The sequence below is a fragment of the Antedon bifida genome, chromosome 6, assembly GCF_963402885.1.
Source record: "Antedon bifida chromosome 6, ecAntBifi1.1, whole genome shotgun sequence".
In the NCBI taxonomy this organism is placed as follows: Eukaryota; Metazoa; Echinodermata; class Crinoidea; order Comatulida; family Antedonidae; genus Antedon; species Antedon bifida.
Genome location: NC_136231.1, coordinates 13,707,286 through 13,724,860, shown reverse-complemented (window position 1 = coordinate 13,724,860; position 17,575 = coordinate 13,707,286). Strand labels below are relative to the sequence as shown.

The 17,575-nt window shown below is 32.7% G+C and overlaps 2 protein-coding genes across 10 annotated transcripts in view; one reads left to right on the top strand and one right to left on the bottom strand.

The window, feature by feature from the left end:
• Positions 1-17,575, bottom strand: part of LOC144845486 (E3 ubiquitin-protein ligase RNF170-like) — a 291,346-nt gene that overhangs the window by 34,424 nt on the left and 239,347 nt on the right. The window lies entirely within an intron of this gene.
• LOC144845430 (protein Hook homolog 3-like) overlaps positions 1-17,575 on the top strand; it is a 37,486-nt gene that overhangs the window by 14,197 nt on the left and 5,714 nt on the right. For 3 of the 9 annotated variants that reach the window (XM_078702758.1, XM_078702755.1, XM_078702764.1), the window contains 10 exons: positions 422-634; positions 5,439-5,603; positions 5,778-5,932; positions 6,435-6,575; positions 7,359-7,446; positions 7,871-7,909; positions 11,775-11,809; positions 12,276-12,335; positions 13,146-13,228; positions 17,353-17,558. In XM_078702758.1, coding sequence (XP_078558884.1) covers positions 422-634; positions 5,439-5,603; positions 5,778-5,932; positions 6,435-6,575; positions 7,359-7,446; positions 7,871-7,909; positions 11,775-11,809; positions 12,276-12,335; positions 13,146-13,228; positions 17,353-17,558 — 1,185 coding nt within the window. The remainder of the gene's footprint in view (positions 1-421; positions 635-5,438; positions 5,604-5,777; positions 5,933-6,434; positions 6,576-7,358; positions 7,447-7,870; positions 7,910-11,774; positions 11,810-12,275; positions 12,336-13,145; positions 13,229-17,352; positions 17,559-17,575) is intronic. The other 6 variants (XM_078702763.1, XM_078702762.1, XM_078702756.1 and 3 more) reach the window with 5 other exon arrangements.

Below are 17,575 nucleotides of genomic sequence, written 5' to 3'. Positions count from 1 at the left end.
AAATCACAAATTCAATGCATATCAAAATAACATTTAGTATCTAAAATATAAAAAGATGAATGTAAAATGCCAGACAAGCTGGCAAACAATTTGGAATTAAAAAGGAGTTTATCACACACAGTTTTCACAATCATATTATTAGATAAATTAATACGTAACAAAAAACTATAAATAGACTTCAAACTAAAAACACCAAAATTAACAAACATTTCTGAAGCACTACAGAATTTACTCAAGTTCAGTAACATACGCAAGTATAGTGTACACCCTTTCATTGGTAAATTCATTGTAATGCAATTTAAAAAAAAAAAATCCCACTCCTTGATTTTTTGCAAAACGTTATACCCAGGCACACTGGCACAGTTTTCCCTATGGCTATGTATGTCAAAAAAACTTGTTTCTATTTTGTTTTGTTTTAAAGAATGATGAACTAGTTGCAGTAGCTGATGAAGCCCAGCATTTAAAAGATGAAATAGATGTCCTGAGACATTCCACCGCAAAACTAGCAAAGTATGAAGCATCAATTGAAACATACAAAAAGAAGCTTGAAGATTTGGCAGATTTAAGAAAGCAAGTGAAACTATTAGAAGAAAAGAACACAAGTTATATGAAAAATACAATTGAACTTGAAGAGGTATGACATGATGTCAAGTCAATTTATTTTACTGCTTATCGGAATGATCCCATAATTACCCTACTAAAAGTCACCATAAATTATCTTAATGACTAGAAGTAATTTGCATATTGCTAAAACAAACTTCCCTTTTTAGATGGAGGAAAGGGGAGGGGTGAATTTTAGTATTGTGCTTACTCAAAATTACTGTGGAAAAAAAATTCATTTGTTTTGCAATTAGTGAAGACACTATTTCACTGGACTTACTGTTATACTGTGGTGATAGTCCAGTACGAATTGTAGCTATATGGCATGTTGCAATTTTTTTGGACTATATTCTATGAAAATTTATTATGTTATACAATAGACTGCTTGTTATAAAATATAACTGCTTGTGTACTTAAAAGCTGTATCACCCACTAACATAACAATCAACCAGTAATGTAGCATTAACCACTAATGTAAAAAAAATCAATCACTAATGTAACAATTTCATTAGGCGTCGTCTACAAATTATTTCAGACCACAAATCAGCGTCCAGACGCGTTTTCTATTGTTTACCCAAAAACGCGTCTCAAAACCCGTCTGATTTGGCTGCGTCTAGACGCCAATATGCATGTTCGACTATGGCCCCGCCCCTATATACGGCTGACTGCACATTGTTATACTGTGTACTGGTGTTAAACGCGCTACATACAAGTGAATTCATTGAGAGCGTGATGTTAAATTATTATTTACAACCGGCAGTAAGACAAACAAATCAGTACAGGTATACCCTTTTACCGCCGACAGAGTATACTGTAAAGCGCAAATTTTCGTTTCTATTTATTCGCGACTGTTTATTTTTGCGATTTTATTTTTCTTGTGCTAAAGAGTGAATTTACCACATGCAAAAACGTTAAAGTTAACTTTTGAAACATGGAATCACTCAAACTATTGACCTACAGTACAGAAAGAAAATACTGCAACTTTACCTACGAAGTTACTTCTACTACGTTGTTGGCTTCGTAGGTTCCATTGTTTGGCTTCGTAACCTCAATAAACAACTTTCAATGAGCTACGTTCTGAACTTCGTAACCTAAATAAACAACCCTACGATGTTCTTAGTGAAGTATGAAGGTGTGAAATTAATGTGTTAAATTTAACTGGCGGAGGACCAAGTTGTAAATATATAATATTTTTTAATCGTAATCGTTTCCTTCGTGCGTGTTTACCTACTCAACGGCGAATATAAATATAAATTTCCCACGATGTAAACGTAGAGACACGATCCAACACAGGTGAACCTCAACGAACAGGCCAACTAATGAACATAATATAGCGAACGTCCAGTCCATCCAGAACGATGCCGAGAAAAAAAGATCGTAAACAATTCATTCTAAATATAGTATCAGAACGTTTTCAGTCGGTCGCTCAAAAAGACTGCCGACAGAAGACCGTAATAATTACAGACCTAGTTTTTTTGGTCACATGGCATGAAACACGATACTCTCTCTGACTGCAAACTCTCGCATGTTTTTTACGAGTACAGTAATTAAGATCGTGTACCTGGATTTTGTGTCACATGACATGAAACATGATACTCTCTCTAGCTCTAAACTGCTCACATGTTTTTTCCCCTCCAAATTCTGGTCGAGCCTTTTTCTTTACACATGTTGTAATCATTTTAAAAGGCCTAGGCCCTATAGGCCTATGTTAAATCTTAATATGGAATATATATTTATTTTTCATATCCTAGCCTAGGTATGTGTCGTTGTTTTTACAATTCGCTAACCCAACCAAGGTAGGAGCGTTAAATAATTTATAGGCCTAGTTTAGGCCGCCGAAACTAGGCTAGTAGCCTAGACTCTCTCTCTCCCTCCCCATGAGCTGAGGTCCACAGGCCCGATGTCGTCTCATCTGCGAATTTCCGTCCAAATTAGGATAACATAGCCTCTAGGCCTAGTCTCAGATTTGTTGGTTCTGTGAAATGATACCAATGTTGTTTCACCATACAAGCAATACAGACGGGTTTTAATCACTCAGACGCGTTTTCTATTGTTTTACCTACTAACAGCGAAGACGGGTTTCAATCACACAGACGCTTCTTTGCTGGGATTGGGTAGCTCATGAATATTCATAATAGATCGTTAATGAGGTTCAGCATTGGACAGATGCGTCTGATGAGTTGGAAGTTTCCAGACGCGTCTCTGTGGTCTGAAATAATTTGTAGATGACGCCTTAACCACTAACGTAACAAACTGCATTAACCACTAACGTAACCAAATTTAACCACTAACGTAACAACAGTAGAAAATGTTGAGATACTTTTTTTTGTGGAAAAAGTCTTGTAAGTTGGAAATCTTAGACTTTTTTGAAGTTCAGTTTTAATCATGTGTGTTTTTTACAAACCTATGTTTAAATTTGTGCAAATGTATCTCTTTACTCAAAAGCAGCCATAGATAGCAACCACCCTCAATACCGACCACCTCTCTTAAACGATCACCACCTCTGCTTACGAAAAATGATGAGACCGCTTCTTGACATAATCGACCACCTCCTCTTGTAAGGGACTGTGTCTTATAATCGACCACCTCTCTTAAGTGACCACTACCTCTCGTAAGGAACCACCTCTTATAAAGAACCACCACCTCTTGAACCACCACCTCTTGTAAGAGGTTCCTTACGAGACATGGTGGTCCTTTAGAAGAGGTGGTCACTTATGAGAGGTAGTGGTCGTTACGAGAAGCTGTTCCTTAGGAGAGGCCACCAACGAGAAATGGTCAATTATAAGACGTGGTCCTTAACGAGAAGTATGGTCATTTAAGAGAGGTGGTCACTTAATGAGAGGTGTTCGATTATGAGAAGTGGTCCCTTAAGTCAGTATATTAGCCAAAAAAGTCAAATATTTTAATTTAATAATTTAATTTTAATATAGTTAAATGTAACACCATTATTTATCTAGTCAAAGAGAGCTGACGAACAGACAAACATGACTGAACTCAATTCCTATATTTCCAACTTTAGAAACAAATAATATGACAAAGAGTTTTTAAAGTCTAAGAATTTCACACATATTCTACTGTTGTTACGTTAGTGGTTAAATTTTGTTATGTTAGTGGTTAATGAAGTTTGTTACGTTAGTGGTTAAACTGTTGTGACGTTAGTGGTAAATGGATTGTTACATTATAGTGGTTGATTGTTATGTTAGTGGGAGGTACAAGAGCGCTGTCTGGCAGCTCATAGGAAAGTTAAGTTTCAAGTAAATATAAATTGATTTATCTTGGGCTCCACAATGCTTCGAAATTCACATTTTTACATGAAAATATCTTCTCCCCTATTTATTAATAAATAATATATCAACAAGTGTGAAGTTAAAAACGTAGGTTCTGTATGCCACAGACAGATACAGACTGGATACCAAAGATTATGTTATCTGTAATAAAACATTATCTTGATAGGTTGCCAGAAAAGTAATTATTGCCAGAAAACTGGTGTTTTTTGTGTAAAAACATGATTTTTATAGCTTTTTCCAATTAAACCATTACTATATTATTATTTTTTTCAAAAAACAGCTGCAGTTACAGTGAATTAATAGTAGAAGACATTTAAAAAGGAAATTTAAATACTATTTTTTCCACCAATTTTTTAATATAATAATCAACAAAGACTATACAAAAAGTGTAACATAAAAATGTAAGTAAGGAACATTTGTATTTATCCAATGATTGAATGCTACAGTAGTTATCATAATCATTGTCTGATGAATCAGTTCTTGGTAATGGTACATTGTGGCATATTCCTTCACATCCTGTTTTATGCAACATGTATTTTCAAAGGCACAACAGCCAAATGACACATGTTAATAATAATAATATTTGAAGATGTGCATGTAAAATATTGCCATGCTCCAGAGGTAGGTGTATCCAAGATAAATTATTTATCTTGCTAAACAACTTGAGTAGTGAAAGACATGAAATTGCAACCCCAGAACATGTTCCAACAACTGTACCTTAATAATACCACATGGTATAGAAGTGGCTTTTAAAACAGGTAATGAGGTATACCTGGTTATAATCATAGAACATCATACTCATAAAAAGAAAAACATAGTCATATCTAGAAGAAGATTCCTCATTTCAGCATTTGAGAAGGGAGCATTTTAAAACTCTGTGCCAAGCAATCAGTAATCAGTAAAATGTATTGATTAGGAAATTGAGAAATTCATCAAGGATTTAAAAAAATGCGTTACTACTACTATTTCTGGAGTATGGAAACAACATATTTTACATGCACATCAAACAAATTACAAAATAAAAATCCAGTTATTTGTGACCTGTGTCAGCTTGGTTGCACTGTACAAAAAAGACAACCTTATAATACTACATGTCTGTGTGGAGGAAGGAATATAGCACAATGTACCGTTACCATTGTATGAAGAATTGTTTGATTCATCTGATTCTTCAGACATATGTAATTATAGTATTCAATCATTGGATATACAAATGTTCCTATTTTCTGGGAAATTGATTTTCAATTATGAAAATGCAACATTTTTACTGTACATAAAAAAATCCGTTTTCTGGCAATACTCGCTTTTCTGGCAAGTTATCGAGAACTGAACTCTACTTTTTGATCATATTTAGTACAAGTGGTGGCCATTTTAACATGGCTGCCGACCAAATACTTTTTCTGCTTTCAAATGTTTGATAAAGTTGTGTTAGAGGATGTCCATCTGATGATTATCATTACTGTAGTGTTTTTTAGAGAATTCTTATTTTAGGAACGAACATCTCAAATACAGTAGATCAATGAAAGATTGTTTTTGTCTTTTCAATTTTCAAAGGAACTGAAAAAAGCTAATGCATTAAAAACACAACTAGAAACGTACAAACGACAAACACAGGAACTTCATATAAAATTATCAGAAATCACAAAAAGGGCAGACAAGTTAGAGTTTGAGGCAGGACGACAAGGAGATAAAATGGCACAATTACAGGCTGAAAATGAGGTGAGCTTAATGAAGAATTTAATATTGATAATAAAGGAAATAACATTTATTACTTAGGATCCCAACGGAAATAAGCTATCTAATCTAATGATTCAAATAAATTCAAATCAAATTATTAATGAATAACAAATAAATACAAGAATGAAAAACTTGATCAATTTCTTGATTTTACAGAGACTGCGTAATGAACGTGATACATTAAAAGAAACCAACAATGAGTTGACGTGTACCCAGTTGTATGGTAGTGCTAGTATGATGCACAATTCACCTGGCAGTCCAGACTTATCTACCTCTCCAGGATTCACAGAAATGATCCCTCCTGAAATCAGGTGTGTAAATAATGTATACGTTTTAAAGCACCTTTGGGACCTAACACAATGTCCCACTAATCAGAGTGTCCCCTTAATAGGAGTTGGCACTAGTGTGAAAGCATGTAATGTCCCTTGTTTGTTTTATAAAAAAGGTATCTTAAATTTGATTATCCCCTGGATTGTAGGGTCCTAATAGAGGTTTTATTCTATTTTGAATATTATTGTTGTATTCTCTTTCATAAATTTGTTGAATGATTTTGTAGTTTGAATCAAAATGACTGTCAGTGTCAAGGGTCTGGTTATATGGTAAACCGGTTATATTTTATATACTATTATTTTTATTGTTAATGTGCTATATGAAATGATAGACATGTTTAATAGAGAGTGTTCAATTTGTTATGACGTAGGACCTGATGTTGTTGGTGAAAGGAGAAGGCGCGTATGCATAGTGAATTAAAATAATGTCACTAGTTTTTATGTCATCGCAATATTGTAGCTATTCCTTTTTATTTTTCTGTAGAGAAAAGATGATTCGCCTTCAACATGAGAACAAAATGTTGAAGTTACAGCAAACAGAATCAGTTGATGAAAACCTACAGTTACTGCAAAGTCTTCTTGATGATTCAAATAGCCGTAAGAATGAATTAGAATCTGATAACAGGTAAATCAAAATTATTTTAATAATTGATCTCATTCAAAACCATTGTCATTATCATCATTGTCAATCACATAATCATTCAGTCACATCGTCATTGTCAGTCACATCTTCATTGTCAATCACATAATCATTGTCATTCACATCGTCATTGTCAGTCACGTCATCATTGTCAGTCACATCATCATTGTCAGTCACGTCATCATTGTCAGTCACGTCATCATTGTCAGTCACGTCATCATTGTCAGTCACGTCATCATTGTCAGTCACATCATCATTGTCAGTCACATCATCATTGTCAGTCACATCATCATTGTCAGTCACATCATCATTGTCAGTCACATCATTGTCACTCACATCGTAATTTTCACTCACATCGTAATTGTCAGTCACATCATCATTGTCAGTCACATCATCATTGTCAGTCACATCATCATTGTCAGTCACATCATCATTGTCAGTCACATCATCATTGTCAGTCACATCATTGTCAGTCTCATCATCATTGTCAGTCACACCAGTATCATCATCTTCATTGTCAGAAACATCATCATTGTTAATGCAACAAAATACGCGATCAATTCTGAAATCATAGAGCTTTAGTTGGAATTGTGTTGGTATGTTTATGGAAATGACTAGCATGGTCATCCATGCATGTAATTTATTATTTTCAATCGGCACAATTAACTATGCGTCTATAAATGTAATGTGCCCATACATGCCCCATACGTAATTTATATCCAAATACTGTATGTCCAGAATTATTCTATCAATCACCTACAACTATAGATTTGCCAATCAGCGTGTTCTGGAACTTGAAGCTGAACTTGAAGAGTTGAAGAAACAGCAACGAGAACAGGGAATAAGCAAGTCGGAGGTCAGTCAATATTCTTTAAATCTTTATTTTATTCTTATATTATTTAAGTTAAAAGGCCTTTGTTGTTTTTATGTGGTCAGTTTATGAACATTTGATAGGAAGACATTGAAAACCATAACATTTAAGCAAAATTATTGCATTAGTTCTAAAGCAGCTCTGTCTACACTATAAAACTAATTTGACACATGAAGTTTGATAGAGTAGACAGAGTTTTATACAAGGCATGATATGGGATCAGTAGTTGGATCTGGAACTAAATAACCATAAAATTCCAAGCTTTCATAAATTTAAACGCTAGTCCTTCACCAGGGCTAATTTACTATACACACAATATTCAATTTATATATTTAATCACAATTATTTAATTTTATTTTTGTTTATTATTTTTACATTAATTTTACCATATTATAACTTGTTTCTATAGACGGATTTTTCTAAAAGGCTTTACCTCCAAACACTACAGGTACAAAAAGTTTCATAATATTGGGTGTTGCCTGCTCATTAGCCTATTCATAATCTCATTTACATACTCTGATTTTTAATGTAAATTATGAGAGTTGAATTTGCTTCAGTTGGTGCTAAAATTTCTGCTTGCATATATTATAGAAATACCTTGGTGTGCTTATATTTCATAACCATACATTTACCACCATACAAACATGTGTTATGCACATACATGCATTTTTTAGTTACACATGTACAGTACTATTCAAACAAAATCATATATAATAATTATATACTATATTTATTGTTATTTGATAATTATAATATTTTGCACTTGTTAACCTTTAAATATAGAATGTTGAATGACCGTTAATATCAGTAATTCTGCTTAATTTTATTTATTTCGGAAGCAAGGACATAAATACAAAAATGACCTCTTATAAGCAAGACTTGACATTCTAAATAGTAGACAATCACATTCTGTGGATAAAAAATATTGTATTGTATGATGTATGATTGTACATTTCAATTACATACTCATCATTCTTGGTTACATTTTATTTTCTCATATACACATTAAATATTGTTTATTATAACACATGCATGCTCTGAGACTTTATTAAACATTTAATAAATATTTTCAAGTGACTCTAATATAAAAGGAGAGATTTTATTGTAAGCAAGCATGGAATTTAAGATAATTCTATGAAAATAGATTGGAAGTGGCAATGTCAGTTTAAAAAGGTGTTTACATTTATTGCTGTGATTAGTCTAGCGTTCGTGTTTTGTTATTATGTGTACAGATAAAGAACAAGGGAATTAAGGCAAGTTATGTTGCAATGCATACTCTAATAGTTGTCTGACGTGGCATGGGATATAAGTCATTAATATTCATTTATATACAGTAATTGTTTTTATTTGCATATTGCTATTATTTTATTGTGGTGATTAACATTTTAATACCGTTAAATATTTTTCTTGTGTAATTGTGACATTTTACCTAAATACCGTTTTAATAACAATAGACTACCTCAGATCTAGTGGTAAAGACGACACTTTCGCATTCAATGCATGGCATAGGTTTGCATAAGTTTAACATTTGATCCATTGTATTGCAACTCTCGCAAGTTTCCACACATTATCCAATGCAGGCCCAAAATGCGTACAAGTGTCAACTGGGCTTTAAAAAAAGAAAAAAGTAGTGTTTTCCTTATTTAGAAAGAAGTGTAAAGTTGTTAATATTTATAGGAGGAATGAAGAAAGTGTGTGTAGTTAGGGAAATTGTATGGACACTCGGGGAGAGAGGAAGTGCGCTTGTGAAAGTAAAACCAGATGAGTTTAGGTTTTGGGTCATAGTTCAGTAAAAGTCAGAAATTGTTAGAGTGAAAGTTTAGCAAAAGATTAATTGGACCAAAAAGTTGTAGATTGTGAACATACAGTAGATGTTGTAGAGAATTTGTGGCCCATAGGATGAATGATTGAAAGATTGTGGTAAAGGAGAATGATGTACCAGAACCGCATGATGGTGGACCAGAGAGAACATATTGACTTATACTCAGGGCTAGAAATTTAATAACAAACCATTGCTAGTTGTGCAAAATATAACTAGAAAAATGAGCTACCCAACTAATAAGTAGCGCATTTTCTAAATAAATTAATTATACATAAAATTTAATTTACAGAAATTGGCATATCAAGTCTCAAGAATCTTATTCGACCTAAAAAGTTTTTTTAGTTTGTTTTCAAATGTTCAACTACTGTAACAATTATGAAAAAATCTACTACTCTATTATAGTTGGCTAGGGTGAATGATTTTCAAGCTTGGTTGTAGTTATTGAAGAAAAATTGAGAGAAAAATCAGGGGATGTAAATTGAAAATAGATCAGAAATAGATTAATGAATTTGTTTTTTTAGAGAGAATAGAGAATAAATAAACTTGATACATGCATGAAATGATGCTGATGTTCTAAAAATGGCTTCCTTCTACAACCTGGAACATTCAAACAAACAGATCCGCTTACAACCTACTTGTTATAACCCTAATTATCGCAAAATCGCACAGGAAACCTATTTCTTTGTAACCCTTATTGGTCCTATGCACAGCAAATTAGTTTTAGCAAAAATGTATTATTTATATATTTATTATAAAATCACAACACAAAGCTCATTATTTGTATTATTTAACAATAATATAAATGTTTATATTTGGCTGTATGCTTTATTAATACATTAAGCTATGTGTGTTTTTTTTCCATTATTAACTTTGCTATATTCATCACATGCTGTTGCCTACATAGTTTGTGAGTATTGCATTTCATTTATTTTTGTTTTATATATTCTTTTATTTTTGTATCCTTTTATTTTTGTATCCTTATATTTTCGTAATCTTTTATTTTCGTATCCTTTTATTTTCGTATCCTTTAATTTCAAATGTTTTTCTTTCTTATGTTCTCTTTGTTATAGTGTTATATTTTTTATTAAGGTATCTATTTATTCAATGAATATGCATAATAAAGTAGCAAGTAGCATGCATGTATGAATCTTTTATTAGTACTGTAATTTATTTTTTTTTATATATACTGATATAGATATTTCTCATATTTCATCTGTATATTGCAAAACATGATAATCTTACACAAAAAATCAAAATCTCATAAGAGTAGAGTTGATATTTAATTGGCATTTAAAAAAAAATTATATCATGAAAAACGAGCACATCCACACATTATAATTTTACCACACTTGCTTGTTTTAACAGTGTAAAATGCGCAACACCGTGCATGTTACTGTTAATAAATTATCCATACCAAATCCTTAGACTATGCTTTATAGATTTATATGCATGTATGCTAATATAATACCAACTGTTTTATTACATTTTCTGAATTGCTTATTTTTCTAATAAAATTAGGAAAATTCAGTGTCTGGTAATATGCTGATAGCAATTATTTTAACTGTACTTCTCTTTGTTCCATTGGTATTGCTTGCAACATTCTTTAAATATTGTTTTATATTATGTGTATGTTCGTCTCAAAACAGGTATGTTTCAGGAATAGATTTCACTTTGTTAGTTTAGATTTTCCTATTCTTACACCTTGCATATCACAAGCAAGAATTAAAACAACCTCTTTTACTATTAAATGTTAATGTTAACTAAAAATACATTCCTGTAATACAAGTATTTAGTGGTTTGGTTTACTGATAAATGTATTTCAAGCCACTGTGTTTGACCAAGTGAATTAAATTGGATATTGAAGAACAGCCAATATAGGTACAAAGCTGTGTGTAATGATTACAAAGCTAGTCTGGCTGGGTGGTTAAGACAATGGAACCGTAATATGTATCAGCAGGGGTTTGAGCCCCACTCCATGGTTCTGGTGGTTGAACAAGTCTTCTCGGATAAAGAAGAAATACTCATGTACACTCTAGAACCTAGTACAACTTTTGAGATGAGTAAGGGGTTACCCCGGTCTACTAGTTCACACAACCACTGTCACACACAACCGCTACTTAAAGTAGGCCTTCTAGTAGGCCTCCAAGTTGCAGTTATGGTTGTACTTTTGACCTGACGAGTGTGTTAGCTTTGCTAGCATACGAAACAAATTTGTAGTCAATAAAAGTACCATGAAGTAACCAAGTTTATTTTTATTTGTGATGCATATCTAGCTCTATCAATGGTATCGAGCACTGTAACCAGACGATCTAGTTATCTCTTACTTGTATACATATATATATATAATGTTCTGATTGCCATAAAGGGCAATACATATTTATTAAATTATTATCATTTCAAGACTATGTTCTACTACTTGGTTTATCACTATCAGAAATGTATTTGTATTAATAACTGTGTGTTAAACATAGTTTTTACTGAATATTTTCAGAATACGGACTTAAAGTTGAAGATTGAAGAGCAAAAGTGAGTATACCTCAAAATGTTATAGTAAATCATTTTGTAGCATAAATATTGGGTATCATCGTAACTATTATCAAGCCTCAGCAAAATGTGTAATATAAATTTTAATCTATGCAATTAGAAACCATAAATAAAGTGAAGCTCTAGGGTGGTTCGAGATTTAAAGGGACACATTGTGGGATGTGAAATTACTACAGTTTTGAAAATAAGAAGAAATACCACATTGCATAATAATCAAGTTTTTTTCCGATAATTAATGACGACTGATTTTGTTACCAGATCTTTTTATATTAATTCATTATTGTGTCATGTTTTTGAAAAAAAGTGTGCAAAAGTATTGGTACATGTTTTGAGATTTGTTTTTAACATCTTTGGTTTACAACTTGAATACCTGTTTAATACCATGTTGTATATTGGTCAGTCTGTGACCTACTCTATATCAACATCACAGTGTACCTTTGCTTTATAGCACCAGATACAACAGGCCTAAGGCTTACAGTTTCGGTTATGCTCAGTCACAAAACAAGAGGTAACTTTAGGCTTATCAAGCCAGTGCATGTCAAATGCAAATAATGTGAGAATGCCATGCAGAGCAAGAGATTCATATAGGCAACAGAAAGTGGATGCAAAAACTAATTTTGTATGTAGTTTGGGGAACACATGCTTTAAGTTTTGTTTAGTAGGTTCGCTTTGTGTTCCATGCCAACATTGAAGTTTATCCTCTTCTTGGCGTCTAGGTTTTATTGTTTATATTTTTGTGCTTTGGCAAGAAAATATAATATTTAGAGGTCTTCAAGAAAACGGGGTGTTTTTGAAAATGGCTGTTAGTATCCTAACAGCTGTATTATCATAATGGTAGTTTTATAATTAGTTATTGATAGCTGTTATTAAATATTTTGAGGTATGCTGTAGCAATGTGCTTAAAAAATCATTGTGTAGATTTTTTTCATTTAGCTACTTTTTATTTATTTCTTTTGGAATAATTTTATTGGAAATTAAAATTAAAAGTTGTTAGAATACCAATGGATGGTTATAATTTAATGCCGCTGGATGTTTTTTATTTGCTAAATTTTGGTAACATATTGTACTAACAACATTTATAAACTTAAATCAGTTTTACTTCAGTATTAGAATTTTTGTTGAATTTTATTTTAAAATAAAGATTAGTTGAAACTGCATTTTGATTGCTTCATTGTATATTAAAAAAACTTCTTCATTTATGATTTATTTTTTAAACTTTACTTTGGAATTGTTTTGAAGTGCATTATTGAAGAATGGTTTGTAGCAATACCAGTATTTGGTTATGAATGAAATGAAATATTGTTATCTTGGTTTACAGAGAGAAATTAATTGAAGCCGACACAGAACTACAGAAAAAGAGGGAATACATTGACCATCTAGAGCCCAAAGTTGTCTCCAATAGTAAGTTTTTAATTTCAATGCATTACACATCAATATCTTCATTCCTGTAAAATTTCTTAATATGAAAACATGTAGACCAGTTCAATAAACTGTATGAAGATTGATTACAATTTAGACATAATTAAATAGAGATTTTGTATTAACCTTACTGTAAAATACCTTATTAAGAAAAATCCTTGACAATATGCTCCAAAGAGAACATTAGAGCACATATAATATAATATTTTTATAAGATAAAGTGCTAAATAATAAAATGTTGTTAAACCTCTAAGCACTGTACATATTATTACCCCGGTCATTATTTTATCAAACTATGGGTTGCCTTTATGAACAACATAAACAGTACCGTAATAAACTCCACTATCAAAAATGCCAAAAGAATCCACTTTCATGATATTTTCACCAAGCAAAAAAATGATATTAGTATGGAAACATACTCTCATAATGCAGCGCAAAGTTAGGTGCCCATTTGTACACCTATAGTAGGCCACTATGTAATTTCGTGTCATTTTTTTGTTAAAAGCAAAATTCCAGCTGATTTAGTGTCTTTAGGATGTAAAGTAATAAAAAAAATATGTTGCCATTTTTTTAAAAAAGCTTAAGGGTGTCAAATCCAAGATGGCCACCAATACGTAAAATATCCAATAAATGTACCATATTGGACAAAGTAACACCCATTATGAATAATATTTTAAGTTAAAATTAATGCTATATGGGTTCTCTGCTATATAAAAATTATTATAAACCTATATTCATTAGTATTTTGACATTTTGAATTTCAAAATGGCCGCCATTTTTAAAAAATGGATTAAATTTCTTATTAAAACATGTGCAAGTTATGACGTTGATTGAAATCACATAAAATGATAGGCCTATGACAACAACACGGTTATTAACACAAAATGGTGGCCATTTTGAATTTCAAAATGGCCGCCATTTTTTTAAAAAGGGTTAAATTTCTTATTAAAACGTGTGTAAGTTAAATTAAATTAGATTGAAATGACACAAAATGATATGCCTACAACAACATGGTGATTAACTAACTCTGCCAAATGAAATATTTCTAATCAGTGCGCTGTCTTGAATGCATATATTATGCATGCAATATAGTAAGTTGACCTTCCTTCGTTCTCTACTATTGTATCCATCAAACTTCAACAGACTGATCTGTGATCCCAACAAGCTTGTTCAGAAACAAATTGGCAAAAGTACTGCAATCAATACCTCATTTCACCCCCAAATGCTCATACGTTCTTATATACAGTACTGTACCAGCTGACTATGTGATACGACAAAGAATCTCTATTGGAGTCCTCTTTTACTTTGATAAGTTTGTCACCTGTATTCACCGTCATATATATTTTTTGCCAATATTCATCCTTTTCTTAGGATCCCACATAGTTTGCCTTCTACAAAACTTTTACCAATGCCTCAAACATTTTCTGTCCAATGTCATCATGCCATGACAAACACCTCTGTGAGATTTGCAGCATTCTTCATTAATCAAGATATCATCTCTCTTTAAATGTTGGCTTTCAAACTCATCAACTAGATTTGCCAGCTCTGATGAAATTATTAATTTGTGTTATTCCAATGATACCATGCTCAATGACCTTGATCAATTGATGTAAATCCAGCAATTCCCTTTGTCACACATACATGTCGTCTCATAAATTCCAATATCAGTAATCTGTTGAAAGTGATACAGCGGAAGTAACCGGCCATAGTTCAGGTGGTCATGAGCAAAGAAATATTTTATAAAAGCATGTGTACTTTCCATGTGTGCAGATATCGTTGTCTTGTGTCTCTGACATATATAGGGATAGTTTAACCACATCTCTCTGTATTCAAGTTAATATCTTTATGATCAGCGTTTTTCAAACAAAATGATACGTCACTTAGAATCATTTTCTCTGTCTGAATTTTTTCGAGAAAAGTGTCAGAAGTTGTAGAGAGAAAGCAGAGTTTTTAAGATATTTGTGTCACTGTTGTATAGGTAATACAATACAACAAAAGCACTGGCCGCAACACTATTTTCACAATGCTACATGTTTAAAAGCCATATAATTCACCAGGTCGAAATAATTGCTTCTTGATGTCATCTCTGTCCACCTCCACTCATCTCGGGCAAGAGTCATCACCAGGCATTATCTTGTATTTCCCTAGTACATGAGTTTTTATACCACAACCATGTGCACTCATCAAACCAGTGTATAATGGTGGTCAACTTTAAGGTACATCTAATGAAATCGGTTGAGATTGTAGAAGATGAGAAGTGGGAGTTAATGCTGCCCATGAAGCTTGTGAATGAGCTGTATCTTTCTTCAAGCTTCTGCCAAAAGTTGACAGGTTGAAAACTTACCAACCATACTGGTGACCATGGCCTTGAAGTTTCAGACATTGAATTACATGGCAATAACGCATTTATTATTGAACACCATATTTATACAGGATTACTGCACATAACCTTACATATTGGGTATCAAAATGACCAGAATTGTACCGGGAAAGTTCTAATTTGAACATCATCCGCCATCTAGGATCTAAGTTAAGCTTGGTTCCCACTAGGACGCAATGCAAGGACGTAGACGCAAAGCAAACCAGTTGACCAATGACAAGCGACCGTCAAATAAATCCATCGCTTGTGATTGGTCAAATCTCTTACGTTGCGTTACGTTGTTTTGTTGCGTCTCTAGTGGGAACTAAGCATTAGGGGCCAAAATGTGGTCAAAATGGCCCACTTTTCCTCACTTTCGATTTAATTTAGCTTAGGCTAGGGGTAGTAAAATAAAAAAAAATCAAATTGACCAGAACTGTGTGGTAGGAAATTGTTATAAAGTATTTTAATTAGCCCTGGAAAGGGGGTGGGGATGTATGCCTGTCACCAAGACCGAAACTGTACTGGGAATGTTTTAAACTACATCTGAAAACAGGCACTGAGGGATTATGAGTTGGTAGTGATAGCTAACATAATTTGTACTGGAAACGTCTTAAACACAATCACCCAGTATCTGGGATGTGTTGTACTAGGAAAAGTTACTACATTTGAACTGTCCATGGGAGGAGTTTTGTTTTTGTGGCTGGGATGGTGATAGGAGAAAGAAGGCTGGGGGCCGCAGTATCTAAATTATATATATCAGCCAATATGACACCTATTCATTTACACAGTTTACAACGTACTTAAAACATAGGCCTATCATAGCTATGTATACCCCTAACCCTAAAGTTGAATTGACATTTGTCCTTGGAAGAATTTGTTTTTAAAAAAGAGTGTGGGATGTTATTGAAGAGGGGTGGAGGTTGGCGGGTATAGGGACACTGGGGTCTGAGAAGGCTTTAAACTAATTTAGAAAGCCGCCCTGTGGCGGGTATAATTGCCAGTAAGGTATAAATACACTTGTTTTATATTGTGGTCCTGTCTGAGATACAAACATTGAAATACAAGTTTCACTTTTATGAAAAGAAATGAGATCTATAATTTAGATTTAGAATTAATTGTTGCTGAATATTTGATATCAATGTAAGTTGTTCCATACTTTTGCAACTCCAACTTTGAACGATTAGGTAATTCAAGGGTCATAGTAGGGGTATTATATATCTATTATATAGAGAACATTGACAACTTTAGACAGCCTTATATTTAGACAATCCTATGAGAAGTGACTATTTTAGAACATTGTGTTGAAACAACAAAAAGTATTTAAATTTATTTTTTAGTGGCGACCATTTTGAAATCCAAGATGGCCGACAGATTATCGCTATACATAGTTAAGATTGTATGTGTAATACCATCAAAACGGACTTGTTCCACATTCATAATTTGTGTTATTGGTGATATTCTGGTTTTAAATAGGGTTATTTGAGTATTGGTGGCCATCTTGAATTTGGTCCTTTAAATTTCTTTAGAAAAAATGGCAACATATTTTTTTTCATTCCTTATATTATCAAGATATGAAATAAAGTCAAAAAATATACACGACATTCATATAAACGACATACCAGCCTACATTAAGAGGCAAATGTAAGTAAAGTGTCTTGCTTAAGGATACGCGCCACATGCATATAATTCTCATTATAATTTAATAAAAAATGTATTTTTGAACATTGTATAATTTTTTTTTTAGCAGATAAAGTTAAAATTATGCAGACACAGCTTGTTAAGAAAGATCAGGATATGAAGGCAATGGAAGAGAGATATAAGAAGTATTTAGAAAAGGCAAAAGCAGTGATTCGAACCCTAGACCCTAAACACAATCCTGGATCAGCACCAGAGATACAAGCTCTTAAAAGCCAACTACAAGAGAAACAACGTACTATAGAACATTTAGAGGTGAGTCGTAATTGCAA